At 35.8% G+C, this 22535-nt stretch overlaps 1 protein-coding gene across 4 annotated transcripts in view; it reads right to left on the bottom strand.

Moving 5' to 3' along the window:
• Positions 1 to 22535, bottom strand: part of ZNF385D (zinc finger protein 385D) — a 411842-nt gene that overhangs the window by 92446 nt on the left and 296861 nt on the right. For all 4 annotated transcript variants that reach the window (XM_088059112.1, XM_088059116.1, XM_014248779.2 and 1 more), the window contains one exon: positions 850 to 960. In XM_088059112.1, coding sequence (XP_087915238.1) covers positions 850 to 960 — 111 coding nt within the window. The remainder of the gene's footprint in view (positions 1 to 849; positions 961 to 22535) is intronic.

Below are 22535 nucleotides of genomic sequence, written 5' to 3'. Positions count from 1 at the left end.
ACTAAAAACAGTACAAACTGTATTTAAATAGGTGCCTTTAAAGAGGCAGGAGTACAAAAGATTTCACTTCTTCCTATGACTAGAATTAGGAAGGAACCTTGTGGATACTTTTGGGCTTGACCTCACTGTAAGTTAAAATATTTTTATTCTGACTGGAGAAACTTCCATATTTAAACTACACAGTGAATTAAAGACAGGGGAAGACTAGCTCCCACTAGAAATGCCCATTTAAAGAAACTTCCTGAAGAGCCTAGAATAGCAGAAAAAAATACATTGTACTATGTCTGGTTTGGTCTGCACACACAGTGATTCCGAGAAGGAAATAGAAGAGCTAAAACCTAAGAGGCTTTTCTGTGACACAACAGGAATTACTTGGCAAGGAGCACCACAGCACTGTTCCTTGGGTAATTATGGGAGACAGGTTTCCTTGGTGTATTAGAGACCATCTCCAGTTCAGCTTGTTCTGTTTCATTGCTGGAGGAGTGAGAGGATGCAAGGTAGGAGCCAACTGAAGGAAAACATAACCAGAACTGGTAGAAGAATTAGGATCCAGCAAATTTACCAGCGTTATTAGCAGTAATGGATCAGTCAATTTTTCCTATTTACACACCCAGTGTGCAGCACAACTGAAGCTGATGAGCTTACAGGGATATATTGGCAGGGAAAATCTGGCTGGGTGTATAAACACTACAAAGCCATTGTGTTTATTTGAAACATCCTACAGCCTTTTCATCTGCTGAGCGACAAACTGAAATCACAACGTTTCATTTAGGTTCAATTTCTGAAAATTATAGCACATCTTAGAAGATAAGTACATATTTCTAATCTGATAGAAAATGATCAACTTACATCAGAATTGAATCTCAGCTGGCAAATGTTGCATGATATGATTTGCTTTCTTCGATGAGGAAGAGGAACTCCAAATGTATGATTTATTACAGCTTTTTGAATTGGGTCCATCTGTGAAGAGAGAAGAAGAAAAATAAAAAGCTTTTGCTGTTCCACTCTGTGCTATGTTATCTAAAATCTCAAAACAAATTCTGCATCATGCATATACCATGATATACAGAAACCTACTATTTTTCTTTGAAAATGAGTATTTCTTCTTCATACAGTTATATAAAAAGGTTATGCAGAAAGAAACAAAGAAAACTGTCATTAGCTTTCTTGAAACACATATCTTTAGTTCAATTTTGTATGCATGAATCTCCGTTTACTGAAGAAAGGTATAAGCTATAAATGCTGAACAGGTTTACCTATCCAAACACCAATTTGTGATTTTTATATCAGAGAAAAGCTAGCTCAATAAATAAAACAAGAATATTTTAAATAAAGTTACTAAGAAAAGGATTAATGAAAATGTGAAATATTATTATGTACATATAATTTCAGAATAGCACACAATACCTCAGTATTATCAAATAATAATAATAATATCCCATGAACCAATGAATCTCTTCCTTGAAACAACATCTATACAACTCATGAAAGATAAAAATCCTTCAAAGATTATTTTCACAGTCGTTTGGAGGAAACTATTTTGAATAAACTCTACTTTAAGGATGAATTTGGACTTTTACGAAAAGGATTATTCTGAGCTAACTTCTACCGGAACACTGATCTGATAGTGTCTGTAAGTCAGGATCCCTTTTAAAAAAATGTACTATTTTGTCAGAGAACATCACAAAAACTACTCAAGGGTCTTTTTTACTTGAAGGATTGAAATAACTTTCCCCAAATTCATTGAATAAATGCTTCTTATTTCTTTTTCACAAAAAAACCTTTGACAAATACTTTTAAAATCTGGTAATAGCTTTACAGCAACACTTAGTTAAGCCACTGATATTATTGATCTTTAAATTGTTAAAAAAAAAAATCACATATTTTAACTAATTCTGATAACCAGTATTTACAGAGCATAATCTGCCTATGTCATGAAAAAGACCCCAAATTTCTCAATGCCCATGTTTCTGTGATTCACTATTTTCTAGTCTGTTGGCAAAGGGATATTTGATAAATAAAGAATCAGAGCTTCTCCTTAGAGCAATCAATTATTCATGAAAGCTGTAATGGTAGACAGTCATGGCCTCTGTTGCAGTGAATCCAGAACAGATCACTACAGAATTTTTGCATCACATGACAGCTGTTCAGTGTCAAATATGAAATAGGTCTTTAAATTAATTACTGTTGAAAAGAAAATAAGATTGGTTAAAAAAAAAAATTGAACACTCAGATACACACAAACCCGCCAAAGAAACCAAGAAAGACAGCAGAGCTTTACAGAACAGAAGAACAGTCTGGAAATAATTCTCAGTTTGAGCATCTTCAATTTGATGTGAAACACCTCATACATTTGTGTACTGACCAGCATAAAAGGAGCACCAATCCCCCCTAAAAACGAGGCATGCCACTTTAACATAACCCAAAGTAACACTGATGACTAAGGGCGGAGTACAGAAAGCTCTGAAAGACAACAGCAAGCTGTGTAAGACTCTGCAGTGATCAAACCATGCTCTAGGAGCACTCATTTTACTGAGTAACATGATCTTAAAAAAGCCCATAATCCAAAAAATACAATTATATAGAACAAAAATGACACCTCTACATAGGAAAGTAAATAAATTGTAACAGTCCTTCTTTTATGACTGTTCCACTGAGAGATGAATTCTTATGCCAGCAGAATCAATAGACCTGTATGTATCTTGCTATTTTTAACACTAAAGCATGACATGGTCTTAACTGATGCTAATTCTGTGCTGTTTAAGTTTGGAGAAATTCTGTTCCTTTTGCCACTGCAGGTCTAAAGCAATTAGGGAAAACTGAAGTTCAGATATATGGATAAGTCAGCACAAGGTAACAAGAAATTTCCAGAGTAACTGTTTGGGTTCACATTAACCACAGCTGTGAGATTCTTCAGAGAGCTTCTTTGTTCACTTCCTTAAGTTATGGCACTTGTTAGATAATGTGAGATAATGGTCTTCAGTGTTACCATGTTCATCTTTCACACTATTGCATCATTATCTCACAATGACTTGAGAAAGGCAACAAAGAAGTGCTCTAAGGGTTAAATAAAAATTGCTCCCATGGTTCACAAGATGGAAAAATGAATGGTTTTTTGGTTTTTTTAACTGGATTTACCCAACTCCAGAGTATATTCTAGTATGTTCTAGCTCCAGGTGAGGTTGGATTTCTGAGGCAACTGATGCTTTCATACAGAGAATGAGACAAAATATTTTTTAGAATTAAAAAGATCATGAATGTGTAGAATAGTTGCTCTATGTTATACTTAATTTTAATTTGGTCTCATGTAAAAAATGTGTGGTTTCTTTCCTAATAAGACCACAGATGTTCTCTTGTTTATCTGCTGATACAGAAATACATTGGCACCCTTCCCACTGAGTTTTTAAAGATGTATACTTCCAGGTTTACAGCTACATGGCATTACTGTGAATAGGATGATTCGTACTTGTGGCTCTAAATGAAGAAGTGTTCTGAATAGTTTTCAAATTAATTAAGAAAAACTTCTTCAAAATAAGAATACCTTCTCTGCCGGTTCATAGAATCATAGAATTGTTTGGGTTGGAAAGCACCTCATAGATCATTTATTTACAACCCCCTGCCATGGCTGGGGACACCTTTCACTAGACCAGGTTGCTCAATGCCCCATCCAGCCTGGCCTTGAACACTTCCAAGGATGGGAGAATTATTCTTTGATACTGCAAAGCACAGTTAAATTTAAAAACTTAGCACCGGATTCTAATAAAGTTAGGACAGAATGAGGGGTATTTAACATTATTATTTTTCCCTGGAGATATCATTTGGGAAATATCACCAATCCATAAATTCCAAATAAACATCCAAAAACATCAGATAAACCTCCACAAGTTTTATGCAGGAAATCTGAGAGGCAACAGGATACTTAGGTGCAGCATGATAAGGACTCAGATCTCACAGATACTGGAAGACAGAGAGGAGACCTGCTGAGAGTCAGAGGAATAGAGCTAGCTGATTGCAGAAAATAGAGAGCAAGAATTGCAGGGAAATGTAAAGAGGGAAGTAATATCATATAGCTGAGATAATCAGCAAGTGGTGAGATACTTTAAAGCATCTCCAAGCACTTCAAGATTTACTGAACATTGCTAATTACACATACAAATTTTATTTCAACTTATGTTAGTTGTATGCACTTTCAAAATAAATGTTATCATTATAAAGTTTGATAAAATCTGATTTTTACTCATCACTATTGCTATTTTACAATTCTGGATTTTATTTCTTATAAAAATAAGAAGTATTTTAGACAATATTCTAAATTTTGAATATTTTAAAATGCTAAAATTTAGACAAAAGTATTTTAATTTATTCTCATTTAAAGTGATGGACAGAGAAGTCTGCAATTCACATGAAAGATTACCATTGAGATGTCAAAGCTGTGCAGAAGACCAAGGCCAGTCCCTTTACTTCCGCTTGACAATATTTTCACTGTAAGTTACAACACAAAAGGAGTTTGCTCTGCGAGCTGCTCTGTGTTTGACTTGTCCATCATTTTTTTACCTTTCTACTCTCCAGCACCAGGGATTTTCTCTATGTCCCACTTTTCCATGTGGTCAGTCTAGGGATAGCATAGTGTTCAAGGCTTACTGCAAACCACAAGATGACTATTAGACTGAGCAATGAAGATAAATATTTAAGTTAATTTGATTAATTTTCGGTTTCAATACATGCACAACAATAACATAGTCTGTGTTTTAATAATTAAGGCTGAAATTTGTGGCAAGATGATATGATGCACCTTCTTTCATCAAATACTGTACTCCCTTCCCAAAATCTTCATGAACTTACCACACTTTAGGAAAATCCAGGCTTAAACAAAGGGCATGATAGAACTTGGTCCCTTACTTCATGTTCTTGGCTTTGACTCTATCACTATAATTTGGTTTTGCTTGTTTTAAATTCAGTCTTGGCAGACCTATGATATTAGCTGTATTCCTTGTCCTTGTGCTTACTATAGAGCATGAAAATACTCTTTATTTTGTGGACTGAAGATGAAAGTAGTGGCTGATGCATGAGCTTTTCTGGAGGAAATATCTAACACAAAATCACCAAGAAGTTGACCCAGGAGATCCATCATTATCCTACCTGCTGAGACACTTTTCCAGAATCACCATAGCTGCTATCTTTGAAGGCTTTCTGTAGCCAAATCTTCACCTCATTAAATTTTCAGTAAATATCCATGCAATGCAGAACCTGGGACGGTATATTTTACATATAGAGAACTCTGATCCTTTGGGAAGTAAATCTTATATATTTTTCACAAATAATTTTTAAGTGTTTTCGCACATGCGTGTGTGTGTGTGCGTGTGTGAAGAATTGTTTTATGCTGAAGCTGAAATTCAAACACCGAATTTCAAGAAATTTCAGTGTCTTCCTGTATTTCAAGAAATTTTTAATATATATAATTTTTATTAGTTCCTTTTCTGTGACTCCTAATCCCAGAGGCATAAGAATATGCCTAAATTAAAAACAACAACAAAGCAAGAACAAAGGAAAGCATGCGATGCACAAAGGCTCAAAAGGGACATAAGGGATATAAACCAAAGGGGTTTGTTTTTTAATTTTGTATTAAAACTAAAAGGCACAATATGAGCATTTCAAATGCTTAAGGTTTGCAGTAAATTAATTGAAATTCACTGATGTCTATAAATAAAAGCATCCAGGTTAAAGGATAAGATGATGTGGATGCCTAGAGCCTGTTCAGAGCATATGGTAGGCCTAAAGCAATCAAAATAAGTAAGAAAGTATTTTTACCTCAAGACCAAAGAAATTAGCTGAAAAAGATTGACTCAGATTACTATGTGAGCAGAAAAACATGTCAGGTCATTGAAGCTCTCAGGAAAAGATTGCTGTAGACCATTTCAGAAGTAATTTAAAAAAAAAAATTACCCACCAAAAGACTGGCTTCCATTACTTGAACAGCCAAGTGAATTTAGTGACACAGGCACCACCACCTCCCAGAACCTCTTAAAATACAGATCCTAACATATTTGATAATAATATTAAAATTAATATTGTGCTTATTTGGCCTGATTTTGTACTTACTAATACGTATGTTTGTAGAAATCCAGACCAATGGCAAGAAACCATAGTCATACATATATAATTATATACATATAATTATAATAATTATATACAATTACTCAAAATATAATTCCCTTAATGTTATTTTGATTGTAACATTGCACTATGCTAGGGTTATAACATCGGAAAGAAATAAAGATAACTCAGTGTGGGCTCCTTTCTTTCATCCTCTTACGTTCCAATAGACAGTAAAACTAATAAGAGCGTTGGAAACACTTTAAATCCTGTATCAATCTTTGCCATTACCAGGCAAAAATCACAAAATATCACATTCTCCACATTATACTTATTGCTCAACCTGATCCATTTTTAAAGTTGCACGATAGATAAAATGGTTTTGAAACCAACCAGTTCAAACATAAAACTGCCGACTTCACTATTATTGTGCCACACTTAAACACAGAAAAGTTAAGCTATAAGAATGCTCCTCAATGGTGTAAAGCCACTGTTATTTATAGCTCAGGATGCTTAGAGCCAGAGATTTTTTCAGAGCATAATTTGACTATTTTGAATTGAAAACTGAGCAGTTCTTCAGTTATCTAAGTTGGATCAAGAATTCACAGACATTTCCTGTGCAATCATGCTGGTCAGCTGTAGAGATGCAGCAATATTATATTAGATACACCACATTGTAATATTATTACTTATGCAGAAAGTTAGATATTTTGGAGAGCTCTTAGACTTTCAGACTTACATGGGCTGCCCATGTCATGGGCATTGTGCAGCTGAGTGAGAGCTATTCCTTCTCCAAGAGATGCTTGGCATCTACTGCAGTTGCATTTTCAAGCAGCACAAAACCTGTGCAACAGGTCTAAAACTTGCAGGAAAAACACAAAGTACTGTGTGTCACACATTGCTGTTCATTTCTCTGTGTGCACAGCATTCCCAGCACTCATTAAAGTATTTATTAGCTATGCACATTAAAAAAAAAATTTTCTGTGCAGAACACAACGCTTTCCAGAACTGTCAGACCTATAACTTACAACCTACCTGACACACACTTAATATCCTGGTGACCATGTCAGAAACAGAACAGCTCAACAACAGCTCAGTGATTTGATCCTAAGTATATTTGACATTCTACATTTCCATAAAAAATAAGTTCCATTGTTACAGTTGGCACTTGAGGGCTGTTTTTTTCAAAACCACATTAATCTGTGAATAAGAATCCTATAAACTAACTAAAGAACACAATTCAAAAGCAATGATGGGAAAAGCTTAGTAAGCATAATTAAACACACACCAAAAAATGGATGTTCAACAATATTTTGGTTTCATGTGTGAATAAAACAATGTCAAACAGTTAGAATACACGTTCTAGATGTGCTACCATGCATGACTTATCCTTTTACAGTTAATTTATTCAGTATTGCCCTAGTAATTATGGTGAATAATTATGCAGAGTTGAACTCAGCACTACCACCTTATCTTAGTGACTACCATTTCTGCTCTTATCCATGAAAGAGGGCAGAACTAACCTGATGCTTTCCATGTACATAAGCAGAAATGTTGCTCATCCTTGTTAAATATAGCATATTCCATATAAAATATCTGCACCAACTACAATAATGTTTACATATTTAATATGTAAACAATATTTACAGAATAATTACTTTTCTTTAAAAAGTGGTATCTATTAAAAAGAAAATTGCTGTCACCTCCCAAAAAATGCAACGGGTAACTTGAATAGGACCTCAGAATGAATACCCAAAGTAAACTTTTCATTCTTTTGTTGAATTCCTGTAAGTGTTTCTTTCTTTTTTTTTTTCATGAAGGAGCTATTTAATTGTAGCAGTTGTCTAGTCACTTTACTGATGTGACCCTAGTATTGCTCCTCTTCTTTTTTTTTTCTTTCTTGTCGGTTTTTCCACTTGCAAATGAGATGCTGAAGCAGCAGCAGTATTTCTGGCAAGCTGCTTGAATATACAGAAACCAGTCAGAGCAAAAGGATTTGCATTCACAGTGGTACTGCACACAAATACTGTAACCACAGAGAGATTATGCAAATCCTTATCCTCTGATTGTCTAATAATGGTTGTCAGTCAAGACAAGAATTTGCATATGCTAAGGCTAGTGAGAAATAATCACACAGTGATTATGCTAATCAAACACACTAAAAAACATGTGAAGGACTGTCAAACTGGAACAAATCTGTGTATGTATGCTAAATACAGAAACACACAGTACTAAGAGAACATTAAGGTTGCAGATGAAGCCCTTAAAAACATGAAATCCCTATAAGCCTTAATTTGACACTTTTATATTTTTTTTAAATATGTTGACATCTTTTCCCAAAAAGGTTTTGACTTTATTTTGCTTAGAAGATGGACAATGTTCACCTAATGAGCAATTGTTCAATGTTGTGTTTTGTCCAAGAGGTTCAATGAATAACCTTAAACCTCATTGACTATATAAAGCTGAAACCTCACTCCCAATGTGAATCATCAGCTAATTCATTGGCTCTCCTACAGTCTTCACTGGATGTGAGTAGTTCACAAACATAATTAACTTATTTTGAAAGCCTCTTTTTTTAGGTAAGAGATGGTATTTTCTCAGAAATAAAGAACAAAAATTGTACACAACTTCTAGTTACTCAACTTATTATACCTGATGGTACTTACTATTATACTGCTTTTCCTATGCTCCCCATACAGTCCCTGATTCCAGATTCATTTGTGAAGGGGCTACACAGACTAAACAGAGCTTTACAACTGCAAGCTGGACTTACAATCCATAAAGTTGTCTGGGAAATGTTTGAGCTAAGTGATTTGCCTAGCGTCTCTCAGAACAACTCTGGAGAGGCATTCAACTGATTTTCTAAAATGGGATAGCCATTACTTTAGTACTATCTCATTCAAAACATGCTTTCTGGTTTATGCAACAAACAGAGTAAAAACAGTATTGATAATAATCTTCATGATTGATTCTCAGTGCTTACCCAAAGGAAAATGCTACCAGACCTATAAGATTCTTCCAAAGAGAAGATGAAAGGCAACCAAATGTGGTGTGTTTGTCATACTGCTCAATTATCTAGTGGACAACACTCAATCCAACAATTGCAGCATAAGAACAGAACAACATGAAAGAGATCACCTTGAAAGTGAGAGAATTACTCATTCCACTTCTAGTAGGCATTAACAAAGTGGTGTGTGAAGAAAGTGTGGATTGCTTCTTTTATCTCCTCACTTAAGTGAGCAGCGGCAGATGGTAAAAATATGATTAAACCCAAAACAATTGCTTAAAACAAAAAGAAATAAATGTTATACTGTCCCTAAAGATATCTCTAAAGATAGCAATAAAGATAAAAACCTAAGGTTCACAAACACCATTTGTTTTCTGAGACTCACCAAGAGCAAAGCAAAAATGACTTCATAAGAAAAAGAATACATTAAAAAAAGTTAAGGGCATTTTCATGTTTGTGCTTAAGAGTTTGGAACAAAAGGTTGGCAGGCCTAATGAGGGTTGCATAACAAATTCCCAACAGCATCATTCATATGTGGATGTATCTCAGAAAACTATTACAAGTGTTATAAATGGTATTTAATAATAGTGAGTCTTTCTAATCACAACAACAATAAAAGCAGGATGCGTGCCAGACAGAGAACTGGCAAAGAGGCACTTGATTCACTCTTACAAGTGAATTGCTTACAAGTATTAGGGTGCAAAGTGGTATCTGAAAATTACTACATGTTTTTTCAGAGAAATTACTGCATATGTATGTGTTTAAGGACTGAGAAAATAATTCTGCAATGCAAAGTTCCTGTTCATGCTACTATGCTTTTTTAGCCTATTTAAACAATTCTTATTTACCATTTTTATTCTGTTCTATAACTGGAATGTTTAAAGACATATATTCTTAACTTAAAAAAAATCATGGTATGCTTCAGACATTATTAAAATACTCTGTCAAATCTTTAATTTTATACTGTTTCAACACATTTCAAAATCTTAGTTTGCTAAGAAGGAAGTTACAATATTTAAGGCATACATGTAGAATCAGAAAATAACAAACTAAAAAGGACTTCAACACATAATTTAGTCCATGATCCCATCACAAAAGGAAAAAAAATGTTATGATGACAGAATAATTTTATCCCAGGTTCTGGCAGGTAATACTTGAGTGTGCAAGTATTTTCAGGAATCAAAGGCTAAAATATAGTAGTTGAATGTTGGAGAGAAAGATATTTTCCAGATTCTGATTTTATAATTGTTTCAGTGTAAACCACTTCAATATTTCAATTGAAACATTTTATGAAGCTGCTCTGCTTGTTCAGCCACCGTAATTCTGACAATCCCTTACAATAGAGTAATTAGAAAATTACTGCATTTTTCTCTTGGCTTTTAATAGTTGTCAGTCTTTCTTCAAAACCTGGTACAAGTACTTCACTTCAGGTGGAACCAGAGATATTTGCTAGTATAATTATTTGACTACAGGTGTGCCTCTGGTTTGTTTTCTATTTTCCCCCACTTCCTTCTCTTGAAAGGAAGTTATACCCTTTTTATGAAAGTTCCAAGATATAAAACCATGTGACCTACTGTCATCGTTGTGCGTCACATCAGGAGATTCAAGACAACTTTATTTAACTTAATTGCACCACCAGCACTCAATACAGAAGAATAATGCTCCACGCTCTCCACAAATGGAAACTGGAGGGCTACAGCTTGCACATGCAGCGGAATACACCCTTATAACAGGTAATGGTTAAGTATGAAGGTAAATTATGTGCATGGGGATATTCATAGCCCTCAGACAGATCACTTAAGAGCATTATATCTCCTTGCATGCAAATAATACTTAAACTTTGCTCAGATCATGGATTATGGACCACAGGAGAAGTAATTAACCTGCTTACTCCCTCCGTAACATGATTAGCTCTAAAACCTCCCTGATTTCTTAACCAGGATAAGACTGAGTGTTCAGGATAGTCACTTCCACTAAGAGAGAGAGGTATATGAAATTGGAAAATGTGAAAAAAAAAATTGCAATTTTTTGATATAGTTTAAGAGCTTACATAATAATGTAAACAGACCTTGCACTTCTTAGTAACTATGTATGCATAAACAAAATTAGAATTTGGTACTAAGCTGAGCAAGATCCCAAGAAGACAAGGGAAATAGGTGGTCAAAGGTGATTTGCATTTTAATAAAGTATTTCTAAGTGAAAAATTAACATCAACCTTATTTCTTCTTCAGAATCTCTAGGAGGCAGAAAACAGGAAAAGATAGAAAAGAAAGAATTTAGAAATAAATGGAGATTATTATATTACTAGCCCAACTCCCTACCAGTTGAAATGCCTAATTTTCTTCACAGTAAAAAAACAGGACTACCCTCCATTTTGATGAAAAGAACACACTTATGCCTTCACTGGGTACCCACATTGTGACTGTACTTTTCCAGTAATTCTCTACAGATTACTACCGAGATTCATTCCAAGTCTCCTGTCAGTCTTAGTGACTAAATCATTAGTGCAATCCTGAGTGCACTGAACAGCTGTGGAGAATATAGTTATGGCTCATTCACTACTTGAAGTGCTTTAATCCCTTCCTACCCATCTCTGAAATGTGATGCATTAAATAATTCTCAGCATGTTTTTATATCATTTGGAAAAAGATGAAACGTTAACAGTGTACTTTTCCGTGCAATTTCATCTTTGAAGTTTTATCTGAGTGATATATCAGAATTAAAATTTAGAAAAAGGTATTGCCAGGGAAGTACCAGTCTGACCCTGAGTTCTGAATTTTTGTAGATTTAAAAACAGACCTAAATAAAACAAAGGAAGGAAAGAAAACTGTATTTACATGTGTGCATACAGAAATTCCTGTCTACAAGTTCAAGATACCTTAAAACAGGATTAAAGTGGCAACCTCCCTTCCTTTCAATAGTCTACTACCGTAAAATAAATATTAATGTAGCTGCAAAGACCAAAATGTAGAGTTAATTAGAGCCTTTAATTTCTGGCACAATTTTCTTGGTAACTTTTTCTTTTGTGAAAGGATGCTGTCACAAGGGGTAACACATTCACTAATTTACTGTCATGGCAGAGTGTATTGGTTTAGATGCATTTTCTTGGAGTCTCTGAATGTTTAAAGTTGCTTCATGTTGATTTTAATCTTTATATGATTTTAAACTCCAGTTGGATTCCCAAATCAGCTCTGACTACACTGGTGACACACAGATCCTGACACACAGAAGGTGAACAGAAGTTCATTGACCAGGTGAGGAATGTGGGCTGCAGTCCAGTGAGTAAGAAGGGATGTTCTGTGTCCCTCCAGGCTGGAAGCCTAGATGAACTAATACATGCAGATGGGAACCAGAATTTAGGCAAACATGAATGGATGAAGCAGCTAGACACTGGGCTGCTTCAGGCAAGCAGCTCTGACAGTTCTTCCATCTCCTCAGCTGACCCCTGCCAGCAGGACAGCATCACTTCACATTAAGTGAAACTATGGTGCCCACTGAGTCTTTAGAACTAGTGAGACTGAAAAGGTTTTTTGTGTATATTATGAACTTAAACACAATAGGAAGTCTCATCTGAGTATTTCCCTCTACCAGGACCATTTACAGACAGGTAATTAACATGAAAACTGAGCTGTACTTTCAGCAAATCCACTTGTTCTTATGACTTTGAACTAGGCAGCACAGGCATAATTGATTCAAGACCATCCATGTCTGGAGTACCTCTCAAAAGTACCTATGGATGTGAAGGCAGGCAATTTTATTGCCTGTGAACTGTGCAGTTGTTGTCTGCAAGTCAAGTACTTAAAGACATCTGTGCTGCTAGCATATCTTTTCAGAAAAGAAACTCCATGATGCACAAACAGCCCAGCTTCAGTTATTTTGAAGGTATCACTTTTTTTGCATTTTTTAAGGCCTATGGATATCATAAGGGTGCATTGTCTCCACTTTTATTGTAAAAGTTCTGTCCTGGAGATATCTAGAACATAGAATAGGTATGAGGGACCTGATAAGATAACAACAACTAATGAAAGATCTCTGAAAAAATGAAGAAGACAGAAAAAGTGCAGTGCAAATCCCCACAGGGTTTGATCCTGTCATCTTAGATGGCTTCAGGGCTCTGAGCCCTGTAGCTGGTCCTGTTTTCTACTCAATTAATTATCTGTGATTATAAAAACAACATCACCAATGAAAACATCATTCCTCCTGCTACTGTAAAGTTTTTATACTGATGTAATATTAGAGATGAACCCTGTCCCCCATGACTTATTCCTGCTTCTCTTGACACTCTGATTGAACAAGTGCAAACTAAGCCTTGACCCTGGATCTCAGCTTTGACAATTATGATTTGATCTTAATACACACTGCACACATTCCTGGACCAGGATTAATTATTAATGATCAGGATCTTTGTGACACACTTTAGACACCAGGAAATATTATCTTCATCTTACACATAGGAACTGAGAGTAATGGTTCAAAGTCACTGTAGTGGTCTGTGCCTGAATGCAGAGTTAAAACCATCACCTCTTCCACCAACTCCTTCTTACTAGCTCAGAGCAGCATTCTTGGTCAACCCTCACCACACCTTGTGTTTTTTGGTTCTTGTTTCAAAAGACAGTCCGACTTTTACCCCAGCAGCTCTCAGGAACAGCTGTAAGCACAAACGCTTCTGCTATGGGATAGGATAACTAAAAGAGTACTTCAGAAGCAGCTGTAAACTACAGTGCTCCAACCCTTCTTTTCCTGTGTCCTCTTAAGAAGTGCTGCTTCCTTTTTGGGCACAACTGAGAAAACTCTACTTTTTGTTATTTCCTTGTAATTTGCATAGCAGATTGCCTCTGCAGTGGTTGTGCCTATTGCTTGAAAGAAGCGGAAAGCAGAAGATTCAAATACAGAATTAAAACCAAATATTTGTTGTTATATTGAAATGGACTTGTTTCTGTTTTTCCTTTCACACACACGAAGTCCATGCTATTATAAAAGGCATAAATGCAATCACCCATTTCAATTAATGACTGGAAAGGTTTTGTTCTTCTTTCCCCCTATACAAATCTTCAGTTCACACTCCACATGAGGAGAGACACAGCACATTTGCAACACGCAGCAGCGTCATCTGACCCAAAAATCCAGTATGTTCTTGAGAATCATCATGTTTACAAATGTTATTTCTGAACCATTGTCATTCAAGGAACTGCTTTTAGTTTTCCTTTCAGATTTATGATTATTGAAACGGTATTACCAGTGCAAATTTTCTCTCTGTCAGTTCTTGTCTTTTTCATTCTTAACTGCAACTGTAAGTTTAACAACTTAAGAAGCATTTTGCACTTATCAGGGTAGGGATTTGTCACATCAGTTTTATACAGATAAGACAATACTACACCAAAGGTACACACTCAACACAGGGTTATATCATCTTTTGCTGATCAAATCCAAAGATAAGTCAAAAATGCCCATGTGGCAAAAGCTTTTATGATAGGCTGGTCAGGTTTCCCAACTATTAACATTAGACCTGGACTCAAGTAGAACGTGCTATTTCCTGGCTGCTGTCTGCAAAACCAGCAACTCATCAAATCTGCTTCTGTCTGAGACTAGTATCTGAATTTGTACTTTTCTTTGGCCCAATGACTTTAATGTGAAAATCAGAATGACATCTCCTGGCCTCCACAGAAACCAGACAGAAAATACATGTGCTTTCCTTAATATGCTTTCATCAGAACCAACACCTCGCTAATGGTGGTCAATTACTATGCAAATATCCAGTAATTGCACCAGCCAAAAACAAAGCATGTTAAAAAGGCACTTTAAAAAACCTCAGGATACCACAAACAAAATAAAACCTAAGAACCCCCAAGTAAAACTAGAAATGGGAAATGACTAGTACAAGGCAACAGTTAATTATTAAGAAATGGAGAAAAACTGTTTCAGTCTATATTTTCAAAACCTATGTTGTTTACACCGATGTAAATATAAAAGAAAAAAGCTACAACTTTAAACTGCCACATTGTAGGTCCTGTATTTCTATAATTATGCTTTTGCTGTCTAAGATTAATCAGGGTAGTTAATGATGCAAAAAATTACATTTATAATCCAGTCTGAATACAGCTGTACTGCAAGCTATGATCTAAGTGCCATTAAGGTAAATGGAATTAATGGGCTGTCCCTGGCAATTTTTATATCTATCAGTTACTAATTAACATTCTTCTGCAAAGAATAATTTATGGGGGGAAAAATACATACAGAAGCAATAATGTTAAAACTTGCAGCACAGAGTGGTCACAGGGTAGCTGTGCAGCTGTAATAGACAATGTGTTGTGCTCATTTCAACAGAGAACAAGAAAGTGCCAACTGGCACTGCAATCAGTAAAATCTTTTATGTAAAGTAATTTATTTTATATTACAGCAAATTATTACTGCCAAGGATGAACTTTTGTGAGAAATCTCAACTTCAGCTAATAACGGAAGGACTGAGCAGAAGCAGCAATAAAAGCTTGGTAGTTAAATTAGCTACTAAGAAAAATGAGCACTGTGTGTTATCTTTGTAGATAACATAGCACATTTGCTGCTCCCAGCTTGATTACTGATTTTATGCATTCAGTACTTGCATTAGCTTTAAAAGTGTTCCTGTAAAACCTTTGCCACAATCTTATTGTAGCTCCCTGGCATTCCTGACTTTATGACACAAAAAGCACTGCATAATTTTTTAGGGTCACTTTTGAAATCCTCCTTATCTCTTTGCCTATGAACCTATGCACCATCATTTCACATAGCAGGAACTAATAGTAGAGAATAAATCTTACAGTGAATACCAAAGGCTCCAGAGGTTATTATATGCCTCCTCTTTTTTTTAAAACAAAACAACTTAAAAGCCCCCAAAGGATACCAACATAAAAATAGCCAAACCCCTTGAAATACTCACCCCCCCCCACCCCACCTGCAAAAATGCCCCTAGGAAAAGGAAGATACAGAATTGGGTGGTAGAATCAAAATCAAAATCTAATGGTGACTGTTGACTGTTGCATCTGAAAAGTATTTGCTATACTAAAGGCAGTAGTAGTTAGTGGTTTTAAAGGAATATCAAGATATTTAGGTTTACTTACAGGACGAAAACAAACATGTTAATCATTCTGAATTTATACTTACAAAAATCCAGCTTACAGTTAATCCTTCAAATCCCTAGTAACAGTATTATTCCAAGTAAACATCATTGAGTTAGGCTGATCTTAATCTTCCCAGACCCTGACCAAAAATGGTATATAACTACGACAAGCTATATTACTACCAAAAATGGCAAAAATAATATTACTGGTATTTATGTAAGTGAGATTCATTATGTAATAATGGCATTCTTTCAGTTTCATACTTATTTCCTACGTCAATCATGATGAATCTTGAGTTTATAATACCAGCATGACAATTTGCACTAACCACAATTTACTGCCTTCAAATTGAGGTTGTAAAGCAACACTTAGGATATTTGCATTTCATTATAACTTAGTCAGTAAGATCCCAGTGATAACAAACATCCTAACTTCAGAACTTACATGAACAGCTACTTTGAACGTACTGTAGATAGATATCAGATAAAAATTAAATTAGTTCAAAAATACTTAGTGCAATTTACTACATGGAGGAAAAAAAAACCTGAATTCTTAAGAACAATAATTATACTGCTATCAAAATTATGTTGTACACTGGTAAGAATTCCATTCTAGTGCTATAGGAATAAGCACTGAGAACTCTAGCATTTTCTCTCTTCTGTATAGCCTCTCCTTCTTTTGTCACTCCACTACAATCCCCCCAAAATACCAAACTGTCTGTCTGGACCATAGAACTTTATGTCATGGAACATAGAACATAGAAAAGTTTGTTAGAATAAAGTACTGATTTACAGAAGTTGATAAGCTTGCAGGGAAAAGAAGGAAAAGTCTATAAACCCAGTATCGAAATGTAAAACAGACCTAGTGAATTTGCTGCTCCAAGAGCACAAAGAGAAATACATAATTTCATTTTTTTTCTCAGGGAATTGAATGAGATAATAGATAAATCCCATCAGGATGGATCTGACTGCATTGCAGTAAATGATAAAGTAGGTGTCCAATGTTTTCATTATACTGGCTGGCACATTTGCAATATAACTAAAAATACAACATATAATGTCTATTCAAATCAATGCTTTCAAAAAAATTATTTTAATGTTTTTGGTTGCAAAGCATATTCAGATTAAGAAAAACCAAAACCACAAAACAAGCCACCACCAAACACTTTAAAGCTTTTCTCTGGTGCTCTCTATGCTAGTGCATTAGGCATGTTATTCGGGGGCTTCTATACTGGAGGTTTTGGCAGGTTTCCCCACTGTAACCTCTTTGTTTAGGAATTTATTAACATATTGAATTATATGCTTTTGCTCTGGACTTTATTGAAAGGAAATGAAGCTCTTTTCTAGGGGAGTACTTATTGACCTAAAATCAAAGCAAATGGAAACATCATGTAAAAGTATCTTCAAACACCATGTCAAAGACAAATATTTTTGTAATGCAAGAGGAAGATAAGTAAGACAATTACATGATAATATGGTTCAATCTCTTTAGTTATTTGCTTTTAATAGTGAATATTATGCTAGCAATAGAGCTGGACTGACTGTTCTGACAGTGGAGTTCTGTCTTTTAGTCACCTATAATGAAATGTGCGAATTCACCAGAAGCTGCTGGGTAGCAGGTCATTGTGCATACCTTCGATGTGCAAATTCATGCTTAAATACTTTGAAGACTTAAGGTGTAAAGTCCATACTGGATCCTCAGCAATTTAACATCCTGTCCTTTGGTGCTTTATCTGAATGCTGTCTTTGAGAGAACTCTACCAAGAGCTGGTCAAAGTGGAGCTCATTCTGCAATACATTCAGTGTGAAAAGCAAGTTTTTAGCTAGAAAGAGTCTTCCTCATTTTTACCTACATTGCCACATAGTTGCCACACTGTTTCAACCAATGTGAAACAGAGTATTGCACTTCCAAAGGCTTCACAGTTCTACAAGTGTTGCTATGAACATCTAATTTTTAAACTTAATAATCTTAAGAATGAAGTAAGGCATTACCAGTTTGCATTACATATGGTGGTAGATGGATGTTTTCTGGCTAATCTGCATAGGAGTGAAAAAATTCTGATTTCATAATACAGTAATGAATCTGCTAAATTAAGCGATTTTATTATGTTAGGATGGTAGCTCAAGATAGTGGAAGCTAAGCACTGGGATGGATGGGTGAAAAAACTCCTTATGGTCAATAAGCCCAAAAGAAGTCCTGTAAAGGAAAAAATTCCTCAGGATATAAAAGAGGTTTCATCTCAGACTACTGCTTATGCATCTACTACTCATTCTTGTACTGAGCTCTGTGTTAGTCTTTAACAAACCAGGGAAGCTGTCATGCTTTGCATCTTCTCATTTAAGTTTACCTCTTTGAAAATCAGTCTAAAAAAATTATTTCCACGAGATATGTTCCTTGGGGACAGTTATAGTGACTCACAAATGCACCTGTGAGGTGACAAGCACCTTGGTTTTCACTTTTCTTTGGGTGGATGCCAATGACTCAAACAAGCAAACTGAATCTCGCTGCTGCCATTGCTGTTACACTACACCTATGGCTGCTGACCTGCTCACCCAAGTCCTTCCAGGTGCCCATGACAGAAGCTGGAAAGAGGCCTCAAACAGTTCCTCAGCAGCAAAGGGACATCTTTTGCCAAAAGGTTCACACAAGTAAATAGAACCATTCAGCCTACCCAAGGTCTGCAGATTTGACTTATGGGTTTACCTTGGTGCTTCTTAGAGAATTCAGTTACCTGTTTGGAAGCAACACTTAACCCCAGGTATAACCTGGCAGGCAGATAAACACCACACAGATGTTTGCTCACTTTCCCCCAGTGAGATGGGAGAAAGAATCAAAAAAAGATATCATAAAGGGGCAGAGGTAAGTGCAGTTTAATAGGACAGACAAGGAAGGCAAATTAATAATAAAGGTAAAAGAATACATAGAATTAATGAAGCACAATTCATCTGCTCACCACCAGCTGACTGATGCCCAGCCTGCCCCCAGGAAGCGAGCTGCCATGCTCCAGACAACTCCTCCCGGTTTTATTTTTCAGCATGATGCCATATGGTATGGAATATCCTTTAGGCCAGCTGTGTCAGCTGTCCCAGCTGTGTCCCCTTACTAACTTCTCATGCATCCCCAGCCCCCCTGTTGACAAAATGATGTGAGAAAATGAAAAATCTCTGACTTAGTGTCAGCACTGCTCTGCAACAACCAAAACATCAGTGTGTCATCAACATTTTTCTCATTCTAAATCCAAAATACAGCACTGTACTATGAGGAAGAAAATTAGCTCTATCACAGCTGAAACCAGGTCACTGAGCCAGGAGAGGAAAGTTTTTTCCTCCTACTCTTTTCCTCCTAAACTTTCCCCAACAATGTGTCAAAGTATTTGTTCTCTGTTCCCTCACCTTTTCTCTCTAAGTAGGATTTTTTATGCCTTAAATATTTTTTTGCTCTTAGACTCTAGCCTGTAACAAGACAAGCTTGTTAACTGAGATGGCAACAGGAACATCAATATTTTCTGGTGACAAGCTCATCATTTTTTCTGTCAGGGGCCTCAATATACTTTCTGGAGATAAAGTGTATATCCTTCATTGTTTTCCTCAATACCTATTCCTCCCCTGAAGCCTCATTTGATTTCATTATTGAGCAGCCAGAATAATACCAAGCAGGTAATCCTAAATATAATATTCATACAAAATAACATTGCTTCTCCACAGCCTTATATAAAATTTCCTGTTCCAAAGCACCTGTGATTGATTTCTGGTGCCTTTTTGTCTTCCTATTATTTTTTTTTTTTCTTAAGCATTTTTCATAAACTGGGAAGAGTTCATAACCACGTTTAAGTGACAACAGATCAAACAATTTTCCAATGCTACTATATTACTGAAGGGTTACTTGGAAGAAGTGGCACCAACATACTGTATCGTGTTTAAATCTGTTTTAGTCACATTTTCTGCTGACAGTTGCTCTTTTTTGCCATCCAGTGTTTACACTGTTGAATGACAGAAGTCCACTTTTGCTACTGTGGGAGACAAATCATTCCTATAAACATTGAAATAAGACTTTCTATTTTTCAACAGCAGGTAACACTTTAGCTCATAGCTTTACAGGAAAAATATGACTGAAGAGATCCAAGGGTGTGTGAGTACAAACACACAATTCCATTTTGAGAGATGTGGAATTCTCCCTATTCCTTCTGACTCACTACCTGTAATAATTCAAATATCTAGTATTTCTCTCTTCCTCCTGTTTGTCAACTATGATACCAAAATCAGCCAGAATTCAGGGGGCTTTGTACACTCTGAGCTTGTTCCTACTAGACACAGAGTTTTAACTACAGAGAGGGTAGGACAGTGGCACTGTCACATCATTGGTACTGATGAAGTGGAGTCTGGAGGAGGACCTTGTAGACGAGGAACTCATTTTGAAGATGAGGAATTGAAGGGTGCCATATGATGACACATTAATGAAGTTAGTTAGAAGGAAAATGGGCATTCTGTGAGATTCAGAAGGAGGAAGGCATAGTACTAGAGCTTAAATACGACAGAAAAACATAGGAAACCAGTAGCTCAGAGGTACAGTACCTCATATGCACAAATGCACCAAATGCGCAGATTGACAGAAAACTCTCAAGATTTTATTTTACTCTTCTTGGAGGAAGAGGAAAAATTGCCTTAGGGTCAGAACTGTCTGTTCCTTCATTCTTCTGTCTACTGTTCTCTATACAGTTTCTTGCAATGCACTCCTTTTCCAAACAGGCTTTTATCACAATCACCTTGTCTAGTTTACTCCTAATGAAAAATTTAAGAGATACGCTTTACTCCATCCTTTCTCACTTAGGTGACCTGATTAGGGAGGGGAAACTCAGTGCTTACATAATTCCCATGCTGTTCTGTCATACAGCAATGCCTGCATTTATTTCAATACAGACCAAGGGACACTTTTCTAATAGAAAAGCAAGTTACACTAATATTAGATCAAAATTTATTCCATATGTGCTCTTGGACACTACATTTGACTTAAGAAGAAGATGCCATCAAAATTTTTTTGTCTGATATCCTTATGCCCCAACTCATGCTTTCTAAGAACAGTAAATGTGTTTAGCCATTTCATGTAACAAAGCAGATGATACGATACTTGCTTCAAGGACTAGCATGCTAAATCAAATGCATGATGGTAATTCAAACACAAAATACAGTTTGCTGAAAGTTTCACTTCAGAGTGATACACTTAAAATGCTTATATCATAATTTCTATACTAAGTCTTTCTCAGTGAAAGAATTTTCTTCTAAAGTGCTCTCCCAAAACAGTTTAATTTGGGACCCAGCTAGAATGTGGCTAGCTTATGAAACCCTAAACTCGAACTCCAGTAATATTCTGGACTGAGAAGTGTGAACTACTTCCTACAGAACTTCTTTGCTGTCAATTCACTATTTATTCAGCAAAGATTGGTTTGATTAGCTATTTCATTGTTTTCATTTAATTTTCTTTACTTGACACAGCTATTAACAACTTTTAACAAATCCTTGTTCCAGAAAAGATGTATGACTTCTATCTATTTAAGTCTGCAGCAATACTAGAAAGTTACAATGGACACAGATACAAACCTGTAACATTTTAACCACTGTATAGTAAAAATATGTACGGTTAAATATAATACCATATCCTCATTTGTCCTCTGCCCACAGGTACTCAAAAAATATACTATTTTTTGACAGACTCTGCTAAACTTTTAAAATTAAAAATACATTATAGATAATAGAATTAGTTACAGCCAACATTACTACTTAATAATTACTAAGAAAGACACAGTTTGTGAATCTAAACCTTTAGGTCATGTCCAGACTATGTAAGAATATTTGGTATTTCTGATCAGTGGAGACAATTGATTTAAATCACTTTAAAATATGCTACACTTGAGGGACTGGCAGTGACCCATTTTGGAATGTCCACTTCACATCATAGTCTTGTGTTTGAAAGGAAATGGCAGCTACCTCATCCCACTGCAGAAAAGTGCCTGCAGTAAGCAGATACCACGCAGTCTAGAGGAATTCAGGTCAATCTCCTGCTCAAACACTTATCTCCTGCAGGACATGAAGTAAATGCCAATGTCTTTCTACCTCAATTAAGCCATCAAAGAGAAGATGACATACACAGGGTGCTGAAGTATACAATCATTGAAGGCTGAGAAGTTCAGAAACTAGAACTAGCAACAAGTTTTGCAGACCAGCAGGGAGAGGTTTAACTCCACCTCTTTGCAGAAAAATACATTACAAGAATGGATTGTCCTGTGCTCTGTGACTATTTCTGCCGTTGTATTTAGGACTAAAAAGACAAGTAAATTTCTTGACTGC

This window comes from Pseudopodoces humilis, chromosome 1 (assembly GCF_049639895.1).
Source record: "Pseudopodoces humilis isolate 2021_Gansu_Grassland_sample_001 chromosome 1, ASM4963989v1, whole genome shotgun sequence".
NCBI lineage: Eukaryota > Metazoa > Chordata > Aves > Passeriformes > Paridae > Pseudopodoces > Pseudopodoces humilis.
The sequence above is the reverse complement of the archived record's forward strand: the minus strand, read 5'-3'. Positions and strand labels throughout refer to the sequence as shown.